General features: G+C 35.3%; 1 protein-coding gene across 3 annotated transcripts in view; it reads right to left on the reverse strand.

Annotated features, from left to right (window-relative positions):
• Window positions 1-710: 710 nt before the first annotated feature.
• The window catches only part of CEP120 (centrosomal protein 120), a 79,079-nt gene continuing 56,836 nt past the window's right edge, over window positions 711-22,953 (reverse strand). For all 3 annotated transcript variants that reach the window (XM_082649865.1, XM_082649866.1, XM_082649867.1), the window contains 2 exons: window positions 6,380-6,525; window positions 711-2,553 (listed from right to left, as the gene is read on the reverse strand). In XM_082649865.1, the coding sequence (XP_082505991.1) occupies window positions 2,319-2,553; window positions 6,380-6,525 (381 nt within the window). In that variant the 3' untranslated portion in view covers window positions 711-2,318. The remainder of the gene's footprint in view (window positions 2,554-6,379; window positions 6,526-22,953) is intronic.

Raw genomic sequence — 22,953 nt, forward strand, 5'->3', positions numbered from 1 at the left:
ACAGAGCAGTAAATGGATGAGAAAGTCATCTGATCAGACTTGCCTGTTGTAATCTTAAATTGTTCATGCAGTGCCTTAATACATCCTTAAATCATACTCAAAACTTCCACACCTGCTGGAAGCAACAGGATCCCAAGTCTATATAGAAATCACTGGGATATACCTGTAAAGGAACTCTTGCAATTTATACAGACACGGCACCACACATACCGGGAAGACGTAGTAATACACCTTCCGCGCAGTGTGTGCTAGCCTTACACGTGGAACTCGGCTTTCTCCGTGAAAAGGAATCACAAACATTTTAAAGGTAAACTTTGTTTCACATGAAAATACCTGATGAAAGGTCTGCTGTTACATATAGTACTGAGGAAACTTCTTATTCACTCACCTACTCACTTGGTCATTCACTCATCTCTCTACTATGGTCATAACTCAACTCCCAGGCACCGATGATAATTTAGTAAGAGCAATCAGTATAAATACAGTAAATGCCACTTACAAATGAAATGTCTGTTGCTACAGGACCACAAAAAGGTGTTAAAATTTCAGACTCTCCCAATCAATTTTAGAACATATAAAATTATCTATCTGCAATGTAAGCACTTAAAAACCAAAAATACAAAGTAACTTGATACAGGAAGTGCCAAGCACTTGCCCAATCCGTTTAACAAAAAAGTAACAGACTGCTCAGAAACTCAAAAATGCATACAAGTGTCATTTTTATTTGATGAAATACATAGCCAAAAGATTAGAGAAGGCAAACCGCACATCCATTTTAGAAACGTCCTTTTTGTTTCTTTAAATCTGAGGCCCCCTCTAGTGTTTGAAAAGTCACATGCAGCACACAGTGCAATTGAAGGCACAGTCACAATATTTCCCCAAGACCTTCCCAAATAAAAAGAATACTTCTGTTCCATTCATGTGGCACAAAAATCAATGAGAGAAAATATATAGCCATAATTAATACTTCACATTCTTGCTATAATTCACATATCCATTATTCTCTCAGTAATTTCTCTATTTACTCTTGGGTTGTTTTCAGATTAATACTTGTTAACAAGGGGGGAGGAAAAAAACATATAAAGCATGTAGGGACTTTAATTTCCCAAACAAGAAATACACCACCTTGAAAACAACAGAAAATTTAGTGTCACCAAATAGCCTATTCTGTTTTTGTGGAAGTTATCAGTAAATATTTCTTAAAGTATATACTTAAAATTTATTATATTTGGAAGTAAGAAATTTTAAACTACATATATTTCAAAGCTCACCTAATCTGTGAATTTGCTAATCAAACCTTTTCAGTACCCTGTAAAAGGAAGTGGAAAGTGTTGCTTTGAGGGCAAATGTTGGTTCTGAAGAACACGATGTAAAGGAATTCTTAAAAATTTATACTGACATGGCACTACATAAATCCAATGGCTTAATCTCATGTTCTTTTGTAAAAGACTGATTAAATTCAGGGGGAGTCAAAAATAGTAGGTTTTCACTCTACTTTCTTAGCTAAAGCGTTTATGCATTTGTTTCCATGTTTTATTACAGAGGGTTTACATTAACAACTAGTATTACTATTACTGCAAAATGAATTCTCTATTTTTAACAAAAGAAAACAATGCAATCTTGAGCAGGAGACTGACAGAGAAAACTTACTAAGCTATTACTTCATATTCTTAAAAGTTAAGAGTATACTAAAAAATTGAAAATTCAATAGCTGTTGAAACAAGTTTAATCTGTATTAACTTTACTTAAATAAATGACTAATTTGTCACTCAATAGATCACAAATGGCTTCTCTGCACTGATCCTGCTTTCTGTTTTCGAACGTGTCACCTGCAAATGTTACAAGTTAAAAAAGACAGCTCATCTAAAATGAATTAAATAAAACTAGTTGCATTTACAAGTGGTCTCAACTTTTAAGATACCTCTATTCAAATGAACAGGACAGCATTTTTAAAGTGCAACATGTACTCTTTTGGCTCAACATAAAAAATTATGTAACTGGAAATTACTACAGTCATTTCTCTGAGAACAAATTTAGTGAAAAGCTGTTTTGAAAGTTAGCCATGAAATTATAAATTATGAGAAACACTGAAAAGTCATTAAAAATGAGAATATAAAACGCAATTACAAATAAACCAGAGTGGAAGAGGTAGCATAAAGTAAATAAAATCGAATAAATACTATACAATAACATACAAAATTTTGCTTATAAAAAACTGAAAATTGCATTGTAAAACATCCATTTTCCCTTCTTTTGAGGGCTTTACTATTAAATTAAAATTTAGACCTGGAGTCTCTGTGAAGATTTTCCAAATGTTATTAATTACTGGCATTGTTTTTTGCCAAAATCTCTCCGATCTGTCGGTCAAGTTCACTTATTATTCGATCCTCATGATTATACACACCCGTCCTCATCAAAGTATCCCTTTCTTCTATGAGGCGAGTCAAATAATCATCCAAACCTTCTTCCAATGCACTGCCATGTGGGCCATCCATTTTTCCACTCGCAATCTCTCTGGAATCCTGGTACTGTTTTTGTTCTTGTTGCCTTAACCTGAGAAGTCAAGAACGCATGCCACTCTAGCAAGCAACAAACACTCTTGGTTTTCGGTTAACAACACCACTTAAAAACAAAATGATTTAGTGGTAAAATACATTTTTTAGTAATATTTTCAGGAAGAAAACAAAAACCACTTGGTTGGGCAGAGTTAGGGCACTTATAAAAGACAGTTTTAAAAACAATACTTGTTTTTCTAATTATATAATACATGAAAACTGTAGAAATTTGGGGAATGTGTAGAAAAGAAAATCATCACAATCTTATTAACCAGAGATAACCAATCTGAGTAATAATTTTCTGTATTCTCAATTTAAAAATGCATGTATTTTAAACACAGTATTGCTAACTTTTTAGAAAACTATATAGGCAATTCTGTACATTATATGTATCACTTATTACTATAATGAATATCTTCCTATATCATTATTATTGATCTTTAGGTTGTTATTAAACTTTTGTTATGTTTTTTGAACATAAAATTTTCTTCTAAATTCACCCCACAAATATTTACTCTTACTAATAAACAGTGCTAGGTTTGGGGGATACTGCAGTTGAATCAAGAAGAAAAGTTCCCGTTATTATGGAGCTTATATTACTAAGTATTCATAGAAAGTGATATTCTATAGATGTGAATGCCTGGTTCAAAGGGCATGTACATTTTAAGAGACTGTATGGATAGCTTCAAGTTATATGCATGATGATCTTATCTAAGAGATGAAGAAAGGGGAGCAGGTGCCAGCCTGGGATTTGGGTCTTTACAATGGAATATCATCAATCGCTTTACCTTGAAAATGGGAAGTATACTTGGCATTACTATCACTTAGTAAGTATACTAAGTTTGGACACAGAGTAGGTTTTAATTTAATTTGGAATCTACAACTAAGACATAACTTTATATTCTACGTAACTGGCTACGAAAATATTTAATTTGCAACTACTTCTAACCTTTGTCTTTATAAATAAGATAAAAAAGCAATTGAGTCTAAGGCCCTGCTTCTAGATGGTCTTCATGGTAAGTAAGCCAATGAAAACCAAATCCACTTCTCAAATTACACATGGCGTTTGGGGGGAGAGGGAGGAAGAGCCTGGGAGGAGAGTGTCCTGCCCCGACAGACAAGGAGCACTGGGAATGTACAGTCTTGTTTGTTCATATACCTCTCTGAAACCTGAACTGACTCCTAAGATCCCTCACAAAAGAACAAGAAACTGAGGTATACAGTCCAAAAAGGACACCAAATACCTCTCTCTGTTCTAAGAAAAAAACCCTAAATAGTGAGGGCCCTGTGCTTTGAGACTGGGGTGGAAATCAAGTGATTAATGGGACACTAGTAAAACTGAGCAACACATGGGGATGAGTAAGAGAAGATTTCTGAATAGCTGTTTCCCCTACTCTAACTGTTACAACAGCTCTCTTGGAGGAAGAGGTCCTCTTGGGAGATTAATGACACACAGTGCCAGACTATGTACCAGGAGTTCAACCATTTCCCTGTTCATTTGTTTATGCATGAAGGACAAATGAAATTTTTACACAACTGAGAGATTATCCCTATCAAGTCTTTACTAAAATGCAATCAACATTCATGATCACAACAGGATTTTAGAACCCGTGGCTGAAGAAGTCCATAAAGTTATCAAAGGAAACTTTACTTCCCTGACAAACACTATGTATGGACTCCACTCACCCAGCTTCGTGTCACTAGGAACTTACTGCTTTTAGAATTGCTGTTAGAAAGTTCCTTCTTATATTGAACTCAGTATGCGCCTTTATACTCTCCAATAACTGGCTATGATTCTGTTCAAGAGGAAATCCTACTGAATTATTTTTAACATGGTAGCCCTCCAGATATCTGAAGAGAACTTTCTAATACTTTGCCCAAGACTTCTCTACAAATTAATATCCTTCACTCTCCTAACCACTTTTTGGTCACATTCCTTTGGCAGCTCTCTAGGTAGCTGATTTCCCTTAAAGTCTGTTGCACACTGGTAAGAACAACCCAGAGGTGGTTTTACCACAGTGTGTATTGAACACTCCTTCTATGAATGTCCCTAACTGCACTGGCTCTTTGGCAGCCAAGTCACATTGTTAGTAGTAGTCACTTAAACCCTCCTAGGCTTCCTCACATCAACTGTTTTATTATGTCTTGCCCATCACTTGAGAGATTTTTCTTATAATTTATAGAGAACTCTGCTTTTGTTTCTAATGTATTTAATCTTGTTGGTTTCAGTTCTCCCTAAATCTTAACTGATTAAGACATTAATAATAAGTTTTAATTTTATATGACTTATCGGCAAATAGCTATCTTTGTTTAAACCACCAAAACAGTGCTCAGCAAACAGTAGGTGCTTAATATGTATTTGCTAAACTAAAACAAATTGCTATATATAATAGCAAAATTTTGCAAGGCAAAGGACATGTTAAAATTAATTTGTAACATCTTCCAAACCTATGACATAGTAGATACCAAATAAATATTTGCTGAACAAAAAGAGAATAATAGTGTGAATTGAGCCCTGTAGCATGCATTATAGACCTTGACCTTTTCCAACTGATATTTATACATTAATATTCTAAATGCAGTGGTGTAATTCAGCTCCAAACCCACCTAATATAGTGACTGAATTTTCCCCATTTATATAGGGATATATCATGGGATATTCTGTCAAATGTATGTCCTATGTACACATTGTGTCCTCCCAAAATTCATATGTTTAAAGCCCCAGCCCAAAATGTGATGGTATTTGGAGATGGAACCTTTGGGAGATGATTAGGTTTAGATGAGATCATGAGCAGGGGTGTCATGATGAGATTTATGCACTTATTAGAAGAGACACAGTAGAGCTTGTGAGGACACAGAGGTAAGGCAGCTGTCTAACAAGTCAGGAAGAGAGTCCTCACCAGAAACTAACCATGCTGGCACTTTGATCTTGAACTTTTAGCCTCCAGGACTGTGAGAAAATAAATTTCTGTTGTTTAAGTCACCCAATCTATGGTATTTTGTTATGCCAGCCTGAGCTAAGACAGTATGCTTCGCTGCAACAAAAATACTAGTCTCTTGCTAAACTAAGTTAGAAAGTCTTCCTGTACACTTCCCTTAAAAAGACAGTAATTTGTTCTAATACTGCTTCCTAATGATTACTTTTCTAACATCAAATACTTGAAATTGTAACTAAGATGAACATGACACTATAGAGAAGCCCACTGTTGCAGAGTAGTTAAAAATATAACCTCTGGAATCAGATATGAACTCTGGCTCCCCGATTTACTAGCTGTGTGACCTTGGAAAGGGTACTTAAATCTCTTTAATCCTTGGTTTCTTCATCTCGAAATGGGGATAATATCTTCCTCAAAAAGTTGCTTTGAGGATTAAAAAAAGTGGAGATAGGCATATAAGGCATTTAAAATAGCTGCTGACACACACGGCAATAATTAAGAGCTATATTCTGTATTACTTACATTAAGAATATAACAATATTTGAAATTTATTTTACTTTATGTAATTAAAAATTCAGTATAATCAATTACCTTGAAATAGTAGCAATAATCCTAAAATAGTCACACAGGAATAAAATTTAAAGTACTAATGCTATGAGTGGAAACAAAAAAGCTAAATACGGCTACGTTCATGGCAAAAAAATGTTAAGAGTAATGGTCTTTGGCAAAGATTTTCTATTGTATAATTCAGCTACATTTTATATATGATGTACCTTATTCTTGAAAGACCTGATGTTGTACTTTCCCTAGACCAATGACTAAATAAAAAGTTGTCCTATTTGAACTTTAGTTTTTGTATGAAAAAAAGTAATTTCTTAGTTATTATACCTGTTCAGTTCATTTCTTATATCCAACAATTCTTGTCTCTCGGTGTTTACTGTATCTTTTTCCTCAGCAGCCAAGTAACGTAGTCTCATCTGTTCCAACTCTTCTTGCTGTTTTTTAAGACGAGCCATTTGACTTTCTTGCTCCCGCTTGAAAGAAACAAGGCAGATCTCTAATGTTAGGAATAAATATATTTTTGACTTTGACTTATGATTATAATCCTCCTTGACAGCACCCATGATAGAGCCACACACTGCAGATTCTATTATCTAGAAAGCCCAGGTTCTCTTTACAAACTTTTCTGTGATCTCCCTTCTTGTTATAAGCCATAACCACTCACGGCCCAATCAGTGATTGAGGTTAGCTAAATATCGTAAGATCTAATAGTAGTTAGAGGCAAGAAAGAGTCTGCTATCAACACAATGAGTTGCCACAGGACCAATGGTAAGAGAAGTATTTAAGAAATGGTTAATTATACAAAATCATCTAAGAAATTACAATTATATAAAGGACTGGTAAATTATACAAATTAATTATACAAAATACAAATTATACAAAGAGGTACTAAGGTTCAATAACTGTCCCTGTACTAGTAACTCCACTCCTACCTCAAGAAATAATATGCCTTTCCACTCTTTTCTCAAGGCTTACATAGAAATCTATGCACATGATAAAATTTCTTTTATATAAATGTGTGACATTCCACACAATGTATATTCCATGATTTAGTCAACCACTCTCTCAATAACAGACATTTTGGAATGCTGCAGTAAGACATCCTGTCATCTAACAAAGTTAGCTCATGAATCTTTCTATATATTTCCTTAGGGATCAGAAGTGCTTTTCTTTCTTTAGAACAGAACCCCTAAATGGGAAAGCTTAGATCAATAGGTAATATCATCTTTTTTAAAAAAGAAGCGTTTACTGAATAATAACAAAACTACCAAATCATAAAGGTGCACTTTGGTCAAATTTTACAAAGTGAACTACTCACATAACCACCATCCAGAACAAGAAACAGGAGATTATCATAACCCCAGAAGCCCCTCTGTGCTCCCGCCCAAGTCACTGACCACTCATCCTTCACCAAAGATAGGACTAATTTCTAACACCATGAGTAAGTTTTCACTGCTTTGAACTTTGTGTACGTGGAACTGTACAATGTAAGTTTATGTCTGGCTTCTTTCGCTAAACATTTTTTCAGATCCGTTCGTATTATGTGTAGTTGATGATTCACAGTACTACTTAGCATTCTATTGGATGAATATACAGTCTTTTCATTCCACTGCCGAGGGATATTTGCATTAAGTTTCCAGTTTTGTATTTTAAAGCTGATGTGAACATTATCGTACATTCATGGACTTTTGTATGCATTTCTACTGTGTATATACGTGCGATTCAAAGTGCTGGGTCATTGGGTTTAAGAATTTCAATATTAGTAAATATCGTCTGTTTTTAAAGTAGTAGTACTAATTTACACTCCCATGTAAGCATTCCAGTGCTCTATACTCTTGCCAAAACTGGGTAATGTCAGTTTTTTCTTTTTTTTTTTCTCATTTAAACCATTCTGATAACTTATGCAGTGGTATCTCATGATTTTATTTTGCATTTTTTCAAATACTAATGAGGTTGAACGTGTTTTAATATTTTTAATGGCATTCTTATTCTGTAAAATTCCTGTTCAACCATTTGGCCTTTTGCTCTACTTGGCCGTCCATCCTTCCTTATTGATATGTGTGTGGTTCTTTACATATACTGGATAAATCCTTTGTCAATTATTTAAATTGTAAATATTTTCCACTAGTCTTTGTCTTGCCTTTTACTTTAATGGTGTTGTTTATTTAATTCTAATATGGTCTAAATTTATCTGTCTTTTTGTCTGCCTCAGTTTTTAAATTTTTATTTATTTACTTGGTTGTATGGGGTCTTAGTTGCGGCATGCATGTGGGATCTAGTTTCCTGACCAGGGATCAAACCCAGGCTCCCTGCATTGGTAGCGTGGGGTCTTATCCACTGTGCCACCAGGGAAGTCCCTATGTGCCTGTTTTGAAGACATTACTTTACATTACCCTCTTGAAGCTTCACTTATCAAAAACTCATATGCAATTGGTTTTGTGTATGGTGAGATCAAGTTTCTTCTTCTCCGCATATAGAGCTCCAATTGACTTAGCAACATTTATTGGAAAACAACTTTTTCCCCCAGTGCTTGGCACTGTCACCTGTTATACATCACCTCTGTCCTTTTATATATGAGTTGTTTCTGGACTCTCTATCCTTCCAGTAAACTTCACTGTCTTAATTACTGTAACTTTGGTAACAATAACTCTGGATATTTGATAGTATGTCTTCTGTCTTCAAAATTCTTAGTTATTCTTGACTTGTGTATTTTCATATAAATATCAATTTCTAGGGTTGAAAAAAAAGGCCTGCTGGAACTGCTTATGATTATGCTGAATCTACAAATCAATTTGGCCAAAACCATTATCTTTACAATATTAATTCTTCAAACAGTGAACATAGTTTACCTCTCCAATTATTCAGGTCTTCTTTAATTTTGTCTAACAATATTTTATACTTCTCTATATACTGAGTAGCATCTTTCTTGGAATGTGCGCCTAGGAGTTTCAAGTTTTTAAATGCTACTGCAAATGGCAGAGTTTAAAAATTTCTGTTCTCTGTCTCTGGTATAGAGAATTAAAATTGATATTTACATACTCATTTTGCTTCCAGCAAGCTTGCTAAACTCACTTATTAATTCTAATAGTTCATCTGTAGATACTTTCTGGTTTACTATGTACATAACAACTGTCATCTGCAAATGACAACAGTTTTACTTTTTCCTTTCCAGATGATAGACCCTTTCGGCCTGTTACACTGGATAGAACCTCTAGTACAATATTAAGAAATGATAATAGAGGGCATTTTTCTCTCATTCCTGATCTCAGAGGAAAACCTTTAAGAAATATTTTTTGGTAGGTTTTATTAGATTAAGAAATTTCCCCTACATTCTTAGTTTGCTAAGAATTGTTACTATGAATGGGTACTAACTTTTTCTGCATTTTTGATAGGAGCATTTGATTTCTTCTCCTTTATTTTTTTTTCTTTTATAAATTTATTTATTTTTGGCCGCATTGGGTCTTTGTTGTTGGGTCTTCGTTGCTGCGTGCGGGCTTCCTCTAGTTGTGGTGAGTGGGCTTCTCATTGCAGTAGCTTCTCCGAGTTTCGTAGCTCGGGCTCTAGGCGCACGGGCTTCGGTAGTTGCGGCACGTGGGCTCAGTATTTGTGGCTCACGGGCTCTAGAGTGCAGGCTCAGTAGTTGTGGCACATGGGCTTAGTTGCTCTGTGGCATGTGGGATCTTCCCGGACCAGGGCTTGAACCCATGTTCCCTGCATTGGCAGGCGGATTCTTAACCACTGCGCCACCAGGGAAGTCCTCCTTTATTTTTTAAGGGGGTAAATAGTAAACTTCCCCTTTGTTTAATAAATAAACTTAGTTGTGATGCTTACAAGTTTTATATCTATGTTCATGAGATTGGCCAATTAATTTTCTTATAATGTCCTTCTCAGATTTTAGGATCAAGATAATGCTGGTCTCATTTTTTAAAAAAGTGAGAAGTATTCTCTCTTCATAGTTTCTGAAACAGTTTGTGTAAGATTAGTGTTAGTTCTTTCTAAAATGTTTACTAAAATTGAAACGTGAAGCCACTTAGGTCTGGAGCCTTCTTTTGGTGAAGGTTTTTCATTACATATTAAATTTCTCTAATAGCTACATGACTAATTCTATTATCTGTTTCTTTTTGTATTGGTTTTGTGAGTTCTGTCTCTCATATTCACATAAAAGTTTCATACCATTCTCTTATCTCCTTAAATGTCTGTGGATCTGTAGCCCTGTCCCATTTTTTTTAAACGTTGATATTGGGAGTTACTGCCTATTGTTTTGGTCCTTGAACACTCTTTGCCAACTTTGTTGATTTTGCTGTACATTTTCCCCATATTTCATCAATTTTTACTCATTTTGATTATTTCCTTCCTCCTAATTTCCTATTTGCTTACTGACTGTTTGAAAGAGATATTTAGAGAATAGATTTCATGCTTTTCTTATTGATATTTTTCAAGTGAACCTGAGGCTATAAATCTCCTTAAGCACAATCGTCATTAAAGCTCATGTCTTTACATGTTTTAAATATTTGGTTCAAGACATTTTCTAATTTCATTTGTGGTCTCCAATTTAGCCATGGGTTATAAGAAGTGTACTATTTCAATCATGGGGGATACTTATTATCTTTTTATTACTAATTTCTAGCTTAATCTCACTGTGCTCAGAGAACATATTCTGAATTACAATCCTCTGAAATTTGTTTAGAATTGCTGTTCGATTCAGCATATGAGCAATTTAGCTAAATGTTCCAGTGCACTAGAAAATGATGTGTATCCTGGGACTTGTTTATTTATTTATTTATTTTTTAAAGGGCTTTAAATGCTTGGCTATCTATTTATTTATGGCTGTGTTGGGTCTTCATTTCTGTGTGAGGGCTTTCTCTAGTTGTGGCAAGTGGGGGCCACTCTTCATCGTGGTGCACGGGCCTCTCACTATCGTGGCCTCTGTTGTTGCAGAGTGCAAGCTCAGTAGTTGTGGCTCACGGACCTAGTTGCTCTGCAGCATGTGGGATCCTCCCAGACCAGGGCTCGAACCCGTGTCCCCTGCATTAGCAGGCAGATTCTCAACCAATGCACCACCAGGGAAGCCCCCTGGGACTTTTTTGATGAAATATTCTACATATAACAATGGTTAGGTCATCTAAATCTTCTAAATCTTATTATCCATTGTTGGTTTGCTCTATCAGTTCCCAGGAGAGTTACGGTAAAATCTACCATTATTATGCGTTTGTCCATTTCTCCTTTTAGTTCTATTAATTTTTGCTTTATATAAATTTGTGGCTGTTACCAGGAACACTCAATGTAGAACTGTTGTCAACTTCTAGGTGACTGACCCTTTTATGATTATGAAAACTCTCTTAATCTACAGTAATGCCTCTTGCCCTAGAGTCTAAGCTCTGTGGGTTAATATTAATGTAACATACAATTTCCCCTCTTTTTAAATTCAACCATTTTGTACTTATAGTTAAAGCGTCCTTATATTTAAGTCACATACTGTTGTTTTTTTAATTCAGGTTTTAGTTGAATATGTCTTTAATAATGGTATTCAGTCCATTTATATTTAAAGAAATGGGTGATATATATGGGTTTAAATCTTTACATATTACTATTTTCTACTTCTTCCATCTATTTTATGTTCTGCTTCTCTCCTTTTGTCTTTTTTTAGATTTACCTAATATTTTATGTCATTCTATTTTTCCCTTCTATCAGCTTATTTTTACTCTTCTTTTACATAGAAATTAGGACCTTTACAACTTCACAGAAAATGCAACATACTTTAAACATTTTAACTCTATTTATCCCTTCATATCTTTTGTATTATTTGCCATGAATTTTAATTCTCTATATTTTAAACCCAACAAATACTGTGATTATTGTTTTCTCCCAATTTTTGTTAGTCTGAAAGTCTTACGTCGCTTTCAATAATGAAGTACATTTTCACTGGCTACTCAATTTAGGTGGGCCATTACTTCTTTTCAGTACTTTAAGGATGTTATTCCACTATGAATTCCTTTACTACCGTTGAAAGTTCATCTGTCAATCTCATTGTTGCTCCTGTGAAGGAAACGTTTCCCTCTTCATCCATGGCTTTAAATATTTTCTTTGCTTTGGGGCTATTTTTTTATATTAATTTTTATTGGACTACAGTTGATTTACAATGTTGTGTTAGTTTCTGCTCTACAGCAAAGTGAATCAATTATACATATAAATATATCCACTCTTTTTTAGATTCTTCTTCCATATAGGTCATTACAGAGTATTGAGTAGACTTCCCTGTTCTATACAGTAGGTTCTTATTTGTTAACTATTTTATATATAGTAGTGTGTATATGTCAATCCCAAACTTCTAACTTACCCCTCCTTCCCCCTTTCCCCCTGGTAACCATATGTTTGTTTTCTATAACTGTGACTCTATTTCTGTTTTGTAAATAAGTTCATTTGTACCATTTTTTTAGATTCCACATATAAGTGATATCATATGATCTTTTTCTTTCTCTGACTTACTTCACTCAGTATGACAATCTCTAGGTCCATTCATGTTGCTGCAAATGGCATTATTTCATTCTGTCTTTATGGCTGAGTAATACTCCATTGTACATACGTACCACATCTTCTTCTTTATCCTTTCCTCTGTCAATGGACATTTAGGTTGCTTCCATGCCTTGGCTATTGTAAATAGTGCTGCAATGAACACTCGGTGCACGTATCTTTTCGAATTATGGTTTTCTCCAGATATATGCCCAAGAGTGGAATTGCTGGATCACATGGTAGCTGTTTTTTAAGTAACCTCCATACTGTTTTCCATAGTGGTTATACCAATTTACATTGCAACCAACAGTGTAGGAGGGTTCCCTTTTCTCTACACCCTCTCCAGCATTTATTGTTTGTAGACCTTTTTATGATGGCCATTCTGACCAGTGTGAGGTGATACCTCATTGTAGTTTTGACTTGCATTTCTCTAATAACTAGTGATGTTGAGCCTCTTTTCATGTACTTTTTGGCCATGTGTATGTCTTCCTTGGAGAACTGTCTATTCAGATCTTCTGCCCATTTTTTGATTGGGTTGTTTGGTTTTTTCATATTGAGCTGCATGAGCTGTTTGTATATCTTAGAGATTAATCCCTTGTCAGTAGCTTCATTTGCAAATATTTTCTCCCATTCTGTGGGTTGTCTTTTCCTTTATGGTTTCCTTTGCTGTGCAAAAGCTTTTAAGCTTGATTAGGTCCCATTTGTTTATTTTTGTTTTCATTTTCATTACTCTAGGTGGTGGATCTGAAAAGATATTGCTGTGAGTTATGTCAGAGTTTCTGCCTATGTTTTCCTCTAAGAGTTTTATAGTGTCTGGTCTTACATTTAGGTGTTTAATCCATTTTGAGTTTATTTTTGTGTATGGTGTTAGAGAATGTTCTAATTTCATTCTTTTACATGCAGCTGCCCAGTTTTCCCAGCACCACTTATTGAAGTGGCTGTCTTTTCTCCACTGCATATTCTTGCCTCCTTTGTCATAGATTAGGTGACCATGGGTGCATGGGTTTATCTCTGGACTTTCTATCCTGTTCCACTGATCTATATTTCTGTCTTTGTGCCAGTACCATACCGTTTTGATGACTGTAGCTTTGTAGTATAGCCTGAAGTCAGGGAATCTGATTCCCCCAGCTCCGTTTTTCTCTCTCAAGATTGCTTGGGCTATTTGGGGTCTTTTGTGTTTCCACAGAAATTGTAAATTTTTTTGTTCTAATTCGGTGAAAAATGCTATTGGTAATTTGATAGGGGTTGCACTGAATCTGTAGATTGCCTTGGGTAGTCATTTGGACAATACTGATTCTTCTAAACCAAGAACGTGGTATATCTTTCCATCTCTTTGTGTCATCTTTGATTTCTTTCATCCGTATCTTATAGTTTTCTGAGTACAGGTCTTTTGCCTCCTTAGGTAGGTTTATTCCTGGCTATTTTATTCTTTTTGATGTGATGGTAAATGGGATTGTTTCCTTAATTTCCCTTCTGATCTTTCATTGTTAGTGTATAGGAATGCAAGAGATTTCTGTGTATTAATTTTGTATCCTGCAACTTTACCAAATGCATTAACGAGCTCTAGTAGTTTGACTATTTTAAATTATTTACAAAAGAGACCCAGCAGAGTTCTCTAGCTCTTCTATTATGTGAAGACAGTGGAAAGATGGCCATTTATGAATGGGGAAGTGGGCCCTCTCGACACAGGACTTGACCATGTGTACACTTTGATCTCAGACTTCCAGCCTTCAGAAATGTGAGAAACAAATTTCTGTTGTTCATAAGCCATCTAGTCTGTGCTATTTGGTTACAGCAGCCCAAACAGACTAACACAGGGGTCTGTGGCTACACAAAAAGTAGTCAGTCTTATATACCCTATCCTGTATGTCACTTATGTTCTTTGTTGTATTTTCCATCCTTTCTTCTGTTCCAGTTTGGACACTTTTTATTGGTTTATCTTCAGTTCACATATCCTTGGTTCTGCTGTTAATTCAGCTATTGAATCTTACAATTCATTTGTGATACTTTTCAGTTCCAGAATGTCTATATGATTGAAAAGGTTCTACTTCTCTAATACATTTCTCCATCATATCACCTATTTTCTAGTAGTTATCTCTAACTTTGTGTCTGGTGATTCCAAAATCTGTTGATTTATTTCTGTTGAGCAAAAGACAATAAGACATTCCACATGCAAGTCTAATAAACAAATGAAAAGATGCTCAAAGTCAGTAATCAGGGAAATGAAAATTTAAGCCACAGAATGGTATGATTTCAGACCCACCAAACTGGAAAAAATTAATACATCTGATAACAGCCAAGTGTTAGACATGGTGTGAAGAATAACAATTATACACCATTCTTGGGAACTGCAGATTTGTACAACCACTTTGGAAAGTAATTTCACAACATTTAGTGAAGCAGAAGAAATGAGTGAACCCTATGACCAGAAGTTCTACTTTTAAACACTAGAGAAAAATTTTAATGTATAAAATATTTCACTGTTGTCTTATTATGAGAAAACTTAGAATATTCATATGTTTAAGTTTTATAAAGCAATAAAATAAACTTTAGCTACTGCATCAAAATAGCTAAATTTTGAATCACACAAGGTAGTCACAGAAGAATGATTCAAACAGAATATTTCCATGTATATAAAGTTTAAAAACATACAAAAGTAAACTGTTGTTTACTGATATTTTTAATACCTTATAAGCTTATAAAGAAAAGCAAAGGAATAATAAATATCAAATTCAGCTAAGTAGTTACCTGTGGAGAGGATGCAGGTTAGAAAAGGCACAAGGAGCACTGATAATGCTGTTTCTTACACTAGAAGGTGGGGGTTGAAGTGCAGAAGAATCTTCTTTCTTCCCCCTCTTTGGAATGTATGATATATTTCATTTAAAGAGTAATTATTAAAAAATAAAGAAAGGAAAAGAAATCCAGACAAGGATACACCAAGTTGTTATCTCTGGCTGAGGAGGTGATAAGGTTACCAGTGACTATTATTTTTCTATGTCATGATGCTGCAAAATTTGGATTTCTTTTACACGAAGCAAATATAATTGCAAACAGGAAAAAAATGGTCAATTATTTAATTTTAGGTTATTTTGTAAAACTGTATGAAACTTGAAACATTTTAATCCTTAAACATAAGAAAAGCCTTTAAATGCCTTGAATTTTTAGTCAAGTATATATCATTAATAATAATCACACATGCACACACAAAAATTAGAGGTTAGAGGAAGAAATCCTCTCTGCTGCCAGGTGCTCTGGGTTAAAGGCTCCTCAATCAAGTGAGTATAATCTTTATTTTGCCTTGGCTGCCTATAAATCCAGAGAGGAGATGTAAACATGCATACACTAGACTAAACAGCGGCTAAAACGTGGCCACTACTTACTCTCCCACTCACACATACCATGTAAGTCTGTGGGAAAAAACTTACAGCTAAACTAAGGAGCTCAAGTCAAGTTTTCTGAAAATAACCCAGAGCTGACAAGTCAGTAGGAGGGCCTGGATGGTTTCAAGACACAGTTTTTAACCAAGACTTGGACCTCCAACTGTTTTCTTAAACAAAGATTTACATCCCATCCTTGGCTAAATTACTTGTAAATTAATCAAATTAATTACTCTGACTGGATAAGCAGGAGGCTGGACAAGATAGTGCTGATGTCAGCCAATGAAGTCTGTGTTGTTTTAACTAAATATATCAGCTTAGTTTTAAACAGATCTACTGTGCACAAATATGGTAAGGGACTCACATCCTACCCAAAATCTTAGTTCTGTTTCCTGTCCTGTGAACAAACATACCTAGTTTTAATGTATCAGACATGATAAAAATGTTAAATTTCTCAGAACAACAAATTCATACCTTTTAATAATGATTCATTTATTTTTAAAAAGTAGTGGCTGTTATTCTTCCTCCATAACTATATTCTAATGTGTCAAGAAATGTTTTAAAATAAATATGCTACTTAGAACACAGTGAAGTAACAATCTTAACTTGGAGATGGGAAAAAAAGAATCTAAATTACCCCTTAAATGTCTAACAACCAGAACTCTTTAAAGTCAGTGTTATACATCATACCAAAGATAGCATATCCAGACTGTATGGATATCGTTTCCTTGTCTTCTAAGTTAGGACCCATTTTACGTTACACTTATTTATATTTTACAGCTGTCGCCTACCCAGTTACCCAAGAACAAAAAAGTTTACAACATGGAAACAGGGTTTTATGCTTTTGAATCAGAACAAAAGATTTTTTTCCAAATAATTGGAAGATTATGATTTTTTAAATTCACAAATTGACTATACTGGGTCACCTTTGAGTAATGGAAATCTCTGTTTAAACATTCTTTTGGCAACAGGCACGGAGCATTAGGTCTTATTTCCAAGCTTTACCAGCTGGGTTTTGTCATTAACATTTATTAACAATCTAAGATATGGCTTTCGCCGTCTAATCCGTACTACACAAATGTTTTGTATGGCCCTCCAGAGGATTTTGCTGTGACAAATTACTGGCAGAGATTATAGCCCCGTGGCTATTCACCAGAGGCAATGTAAAATTAACATGGTACTAATCCAATTTAAACAAGAAGTTGCACAAACAATCCTCTGAACAAAAGCAGATAGAGGATTCCAATTTTATATTCAAATACAATGTGTTTTTAATAAAAAGCTTTAGAAAAAAAATTGAAGTAACTTTCACACATATAAATTGTGCCTATTTGATGAAGGTATTAATTTTAATCTTCCAAAAACAGTGGCAGAACACAATTCACTATGGTAATCGCAAGGTCTATTAAATTTCTTCTTAAAGTGTTGCATCTCAAATGTGGTCTGTAGAACATCAGTGATTCCTAGTGACCTTGAAATATGTTTACAATGTTGTTTCTAAAGCAGAAAGTCTGTGGGATAAGGAATAGAAGTGGTCTGCAATGAAGGTTACTGTACTGAAAGAATGAGACTATTTTCTTTCATGAAGTAGAAGTCTGGAGTTGAACCAGGAATTTAACACCATGTTTTCTTTTCTTCTTAATTCACTTACAGTAACTTAAGAGAAAAGAGGCATCTGAACTTTTGTGATATCCTCTGTTATTAGGCACAAATAGTTAAAATTACTTTGCCAATGCTTTTTAGGCAAGAAGATAGAAAACACTTAGGAAAAAAGGGTAAACAGAAAACAATGAATTAAAGGAAAAATCCAGAAGATAGCAAAAGTGTATGAGAATGCATATGTTAGGAAGGAGGGGTGCTTGGGTGGGAGCCTTTTAAACTGAACGTTTTTTTAAGAGTCTCAGTCCATGAACTGGGGGGTTTTTGTTCAGATTATTTTCTTACATTTGAAAAACCACCTCAAACAGTGAAAACAATGTCATCTGTCAACATACACATATTAACATAACTTAAAAATCAATTTACTCAAAGTAATGAATTTTTGCATGGATATTTCTTAAGAAACATAACAATTATAATGAAATTATGCTCTGATAATTAATCACTCATTTCTCCAGAAGAAATGCCCTATCAACAGCTCACAGGCTTCCATCTTTTCATTACTAACTTTGGCAATGCCTTGTAATTAATTACGATTGCATTAGCTCTTATCCTTCATAAGTTGCATAAATTTCTTCAGTGGTAGGCACTGTCTGCCACTTCCTCCCAATCTACTCTCCATTTTAAAACTTGAAATGAGGGGCTTCCCTGGTGGCGCAGTGGTTGAGAGTCCACCTGCCGATGCAGGGGACACGGGTTCGTGCCCCGGTCCGGGAAGATCCCACATGCCATGGAGCGGCTGGGCCCGTGAGCCATTGCCGCTGAGCCTGCGTGTCCGGAGCCTGTGCTCCGCAACGGGAGAGGCCACAACAGTGAGAGGCCCGCATACCGCAAAAAACAAAACACTTGAAATGATTTCATATCTAATACTGATATTTATTATTATTTTTTAATGTTTATTTTATATTGGAGTATAGTTGATTTACAATGTTGTGTTAGTTTCAGGTGTACAATTGAGTGATTCAGTTATACATATACATATGTCCATTCTTTTTCAAATTCTTTTCCCATTTAGGTTGTTACATAATATTCAGTAGAGTTCCCTGTGCTATACAATCCTGTGCTTATATTCTTGTTGATCATCTATTCTATATATAGTAGTGTGTATAAGTCAATCACAAACTCCTAATTTATCCCTCCCCCCAACATTTCCCTTTTGGTAATCGTAAGTTTGTTTTCTATGTCTGTGCATCTGTTTCTGTTTTGTAAATAAGTTCATTTGTATCATTTTTTTTTTAAGATTCCACATATAAGTGATATCATGGTATTTGTCTTTCTCTGACTTACTTTACATAGTATGATAATCTTTAGGTCCATCCATGTTGATACAAATGGCATTATTTCATTCTTTTTTATGGCTGAGTAATATTCCATTGTATATATGTACCACATCTTCTTTATCCTTTCCTCTGTCAATGGACATTTAGGTTGCTTCCATGTCCTGGCTATTGTAAATAGTGCTGCAATGAATACTCGGTGCATGTATCTTTTCGAATTATGGTTTTCTCCAGATATATGCCCAGGAGTGGGATTGCTGAATCATATGGTAGCTCCATTTTTAATTTTTTAAGGAATCTCCATACTGTTTTCCATAATGGCTGTGCCAATTTACGTTCCCAACAGTGTAGGGTTCCCTTTTCTCCACACCCTCTCCAGCATTTACTATTTGTAGACTTTTTGATGATGGCCATTCTGACCAGTATGAGGTGATATCTCACTGTAGATTTGATTTGCATTTCTCTAATAACTAGTGATGCTGAGCCTCTTTTCATGCACTTTTTGGCTATCTGTATGTCTTCACTGGAGAACTATTTAGATCTTCTGCCCATTTTTTGATTGGGTTGTTTGTTTTTTTCATATTGAGCTGCATGAGCTGTTTGTAAATTCTGGAGATTAATCCCTTGTCGGTTGCTTTGTTTGCAAATATTTTCTCTCATTCTGTGGGTTGTCTTTTCATTTTGTTTATGGCTTCCTTTGCTGTGTAAAAGCTTTTAAGTTTGATTAGGTCCCATTTGTTTATTTTTGTTTTCATTTTTATTACTCTAGGAGGTGGATCCAAAAAGATAGTGCTGTGATTTATGTCAAAGAGTGTTCTGCCTATGTTTTCCTCTAAGAGTCTTATAGTGTCCGATCTTACATTTAGGTCTCTAATCCATTTTGAGTTTATTTTTGTGTATGATGTTAGGGAGTGTTCTAATTTCATTCTTTTCCATGTAGCTGGTCCAGTTTTCCCAGCACCACTTATTGAAGAGACTGTCTTTTCTCCACTGTATATTCTTGCCTCCTTTGTCATAGATTAGGTGACCATGGGTGCGTGGGTTTATCTCTGGGCTTTCTGTCCTGTTCCTTTGATCTATATTTCTGTCATTGTGCCAATACCATACTGTGTGTTTTTTTTTTTAATTAATTTATTTTTGGCTGCACTGGGTCTTTGTTTCAGTGTGTGGGCTTTTTATTGCAGTGGCTCCTCTTGTTGTAGAGCATGGGCTCTAGGCTCACGGGCTCTAGAGCGCAGGCTCAGTAGTTTTGGTGCACAGGCTCAGTTGCTCCATGGCATGTGGGATCTTCCCGGACCAGGGCTCAAACCTGTGTCCCCTGCATTGGCAGGTGGACTCTTAACCACTGCGCCACCAGGGAAGCCCATACCATACTGTTTTGATGATTGTAACTTTGTAATATAGTCTGAAGTCAGGGAGCGTGATTTCTCCAGCTCCGTTTTTTTCTTCTCAAGATTGCTTTGGCTATTTGGGGTCTTTTGTGTTTCCACAGAAATTTTAAAGTTTTGTTCTAGTTCTGTGAAAAATGCCATTACTAATTTGATAGGGATTGCACTGAATCCGTAGATTGCCTCGGGAAGTAAAGTCATTTTCACAATATTGATTCTTTCAATTCAAGAACATGGTATATCTTTCCAACTGTTTGTGTCATCTTCAATTTCTTTCATCAATGTCTTATACTTTTCAGAGTACAGGTCTTTAGGTAGGTTTATTCCTAGTTACTTAATGTGATGGTAAACAGGATTGTTTCCTTAATTTCTCTTTCTGATCTTTTGGTGTTGGTGTATAGAAATGCAAGAGATTTCTGTGCACTAATTTTGTATCCTGCAGTGTTACTGAATTCATTGATGAGCCCTAGCAGTTTTCTGGTAGCATCTTTAGGATTTTCTATGTATAGTACCATGTCATCTGCAAACAGTGACAGTTTTACTTCTTTTCCAGTTTGGATTCCTTTTTCTAATACTGATATTTGAAACACCGTTTTTGAACCATTTCTCCCTCAGCTTTGAATGACAAAATACAATGATAACCCACTGTCCTCGTGTTTTTCTAATACTTATTTTCTATTATTTATGCTAACTTCACTTGCATTTCTTACCACTCTGCCATGTTCTTGTTAAATATCAGCCCTCCCAGCTGAACTTTAAGTTTACTGTGGGGAGAGAATTGCTGTATCTAGAGCATCTACCAGTGTGCAAGGTGCATAATAGGCTCTCAATAAGTACTTGATGAATGAAAAATGAACAAATAAAACAACTATAGATGTTTCTTCAGACTCAATGCACTCTCATCTCTTTACACCTAACTTTAGGAAGTTCACCTACTGACAGTATTGCATATGTGCACAATTAGCCCTAACATAGGTTTTCCCCCTTTTGTCAGTTTCTACAGAACATCTATATTAAATCTACCATCCAAATACAAACTACTGTTACTAGTCAAACTATACTGAACCTCACTTCCTCACTGCTACTATTATATAACAACATTCTCCTATCTTGTAGACTTAAAAATTTTCTATTTTTGGTTGGCGTCTGTCATTTTTCAGCTACTCAGTCGTAAATCCTTCTAATATTTGTTCTATTCATCAATATTCCAAAGCTACCATCTGATTAGGTCCCCAATGACTGAAACCAAGAATACTACACAATAGCTTTATGGCTCATATCCTTTTAACAACAGTTACCATTTATTGAGCATACACTATGTACGAAACACTGTGTTAAATGCTTTACAGACCACTCATTTAATTCTCAGAACAACCTGTGAGGAAAGATTTTTCATTTTCCAAATGAGGAGACTAATCAGAGAAATTATATTCCCCAAGTCCCAGAGGTAGTTAAGAAGTACAGCCAAGATTCAATACTGCTCTCTTGACTCCAAGGCCATGTTCTAAACTGCTGTGTATGCTGCCTGTGGTAGAATTTGTATCCTGTTATTTTTAATAGCCACTCTCACCACATTATTTCCTTGCTCCCAATTCCACAGGGACTCCTCCCTGTGGTACTAAATGTAACTTAACTATCTTGCCATCATGACTTTATATTAGCTTATTCTCTTTCAAAGTCACTTTAATTCTCATTACCTGAGCTAGTCTATCTGTCAGTGATGTCATTTTCCTTGCTTATGATATGCCAAATCATGACTTCTTCTGCTTCAATACTCACTCTGTCAGAAATCCCTAATGTCTTCCACAGCTCACTTTGTTCTATTTGAAATTCTTTCACTATGTGGCTTCTATGGAATTAAACCATAACATTATAAAGCAGGAAGAGCCTGAGACCGCACTCTAGTCAAATGAGTCTAATCCTTGCTCTATCACTTAGTACCTGTGTGATCGTGCGCAACTTACTTAATGTCTCTAAGTCTGCTTCTTTCATCGATAAAATGGAAATATTACCTGCTATATAGGGATCTTGGTTAGGATCAAATGAAAACGTATGAAGGGCTTAGCATAATACCAAGCACTTATCAGCTTTCCTTCCTCCTTAAACATAAGAATTCTAAGTTCTATCTGCCACATCTTCAATTATCACCTCTGCAAAAGGATTCCTTCATGTTATTAAGCTCAATCATCCTCCCAACATCAGTCCATATTTCTAAATGCTTGCTGAATTTCTTTCTGTAAAAATTAAAATGTTCAAATCTGCAAGTCCTGTCTCCTCCCCATGCCTCAATCAGCTTCTTGTCTTAATAACCATCATTACAATCCTGGAAAACTCTCTTTCCAAATACTAAGGCTTGAACCCTTGACATCATCTTTGACTTTCCACTCTGCATTCTGATTAGGTATAGTGTATTGTATAGAATCTACCAAAACCATGTCTTTTAAAATAATCTCCTTGTCATGTTCCCACTGCTACCTAGTCCTTATTTCCTGAAATGACCTCTAAAATGGGACCTCCTCTGTTCTCCATGGAGAGTCTATGCTTTCTGACTTTGTGCCTCCTTGCTATAATCATTCTATTCATTGTATATACATTTTCCCCACAGCTTTCCTAAATCACAACCAATTCTCCAGAGATCCATCTCAAATATCTCATCTTCTATGACACCTTTCCTAAGTTCTATTAAATAG

The sequence above is a fragment of the Grampus griseus genome, assembly GCF_964374135.1.
Source record: "Grampus griseus genome assembly, chromosome: 3".
Taxonomy (NCBI): domain Eukaryota; kingdom Metazoa; phylum Chordata; class Mammalia; order Artiodactyla; family Delphinidae; genus Grampus; species Grampus griseus.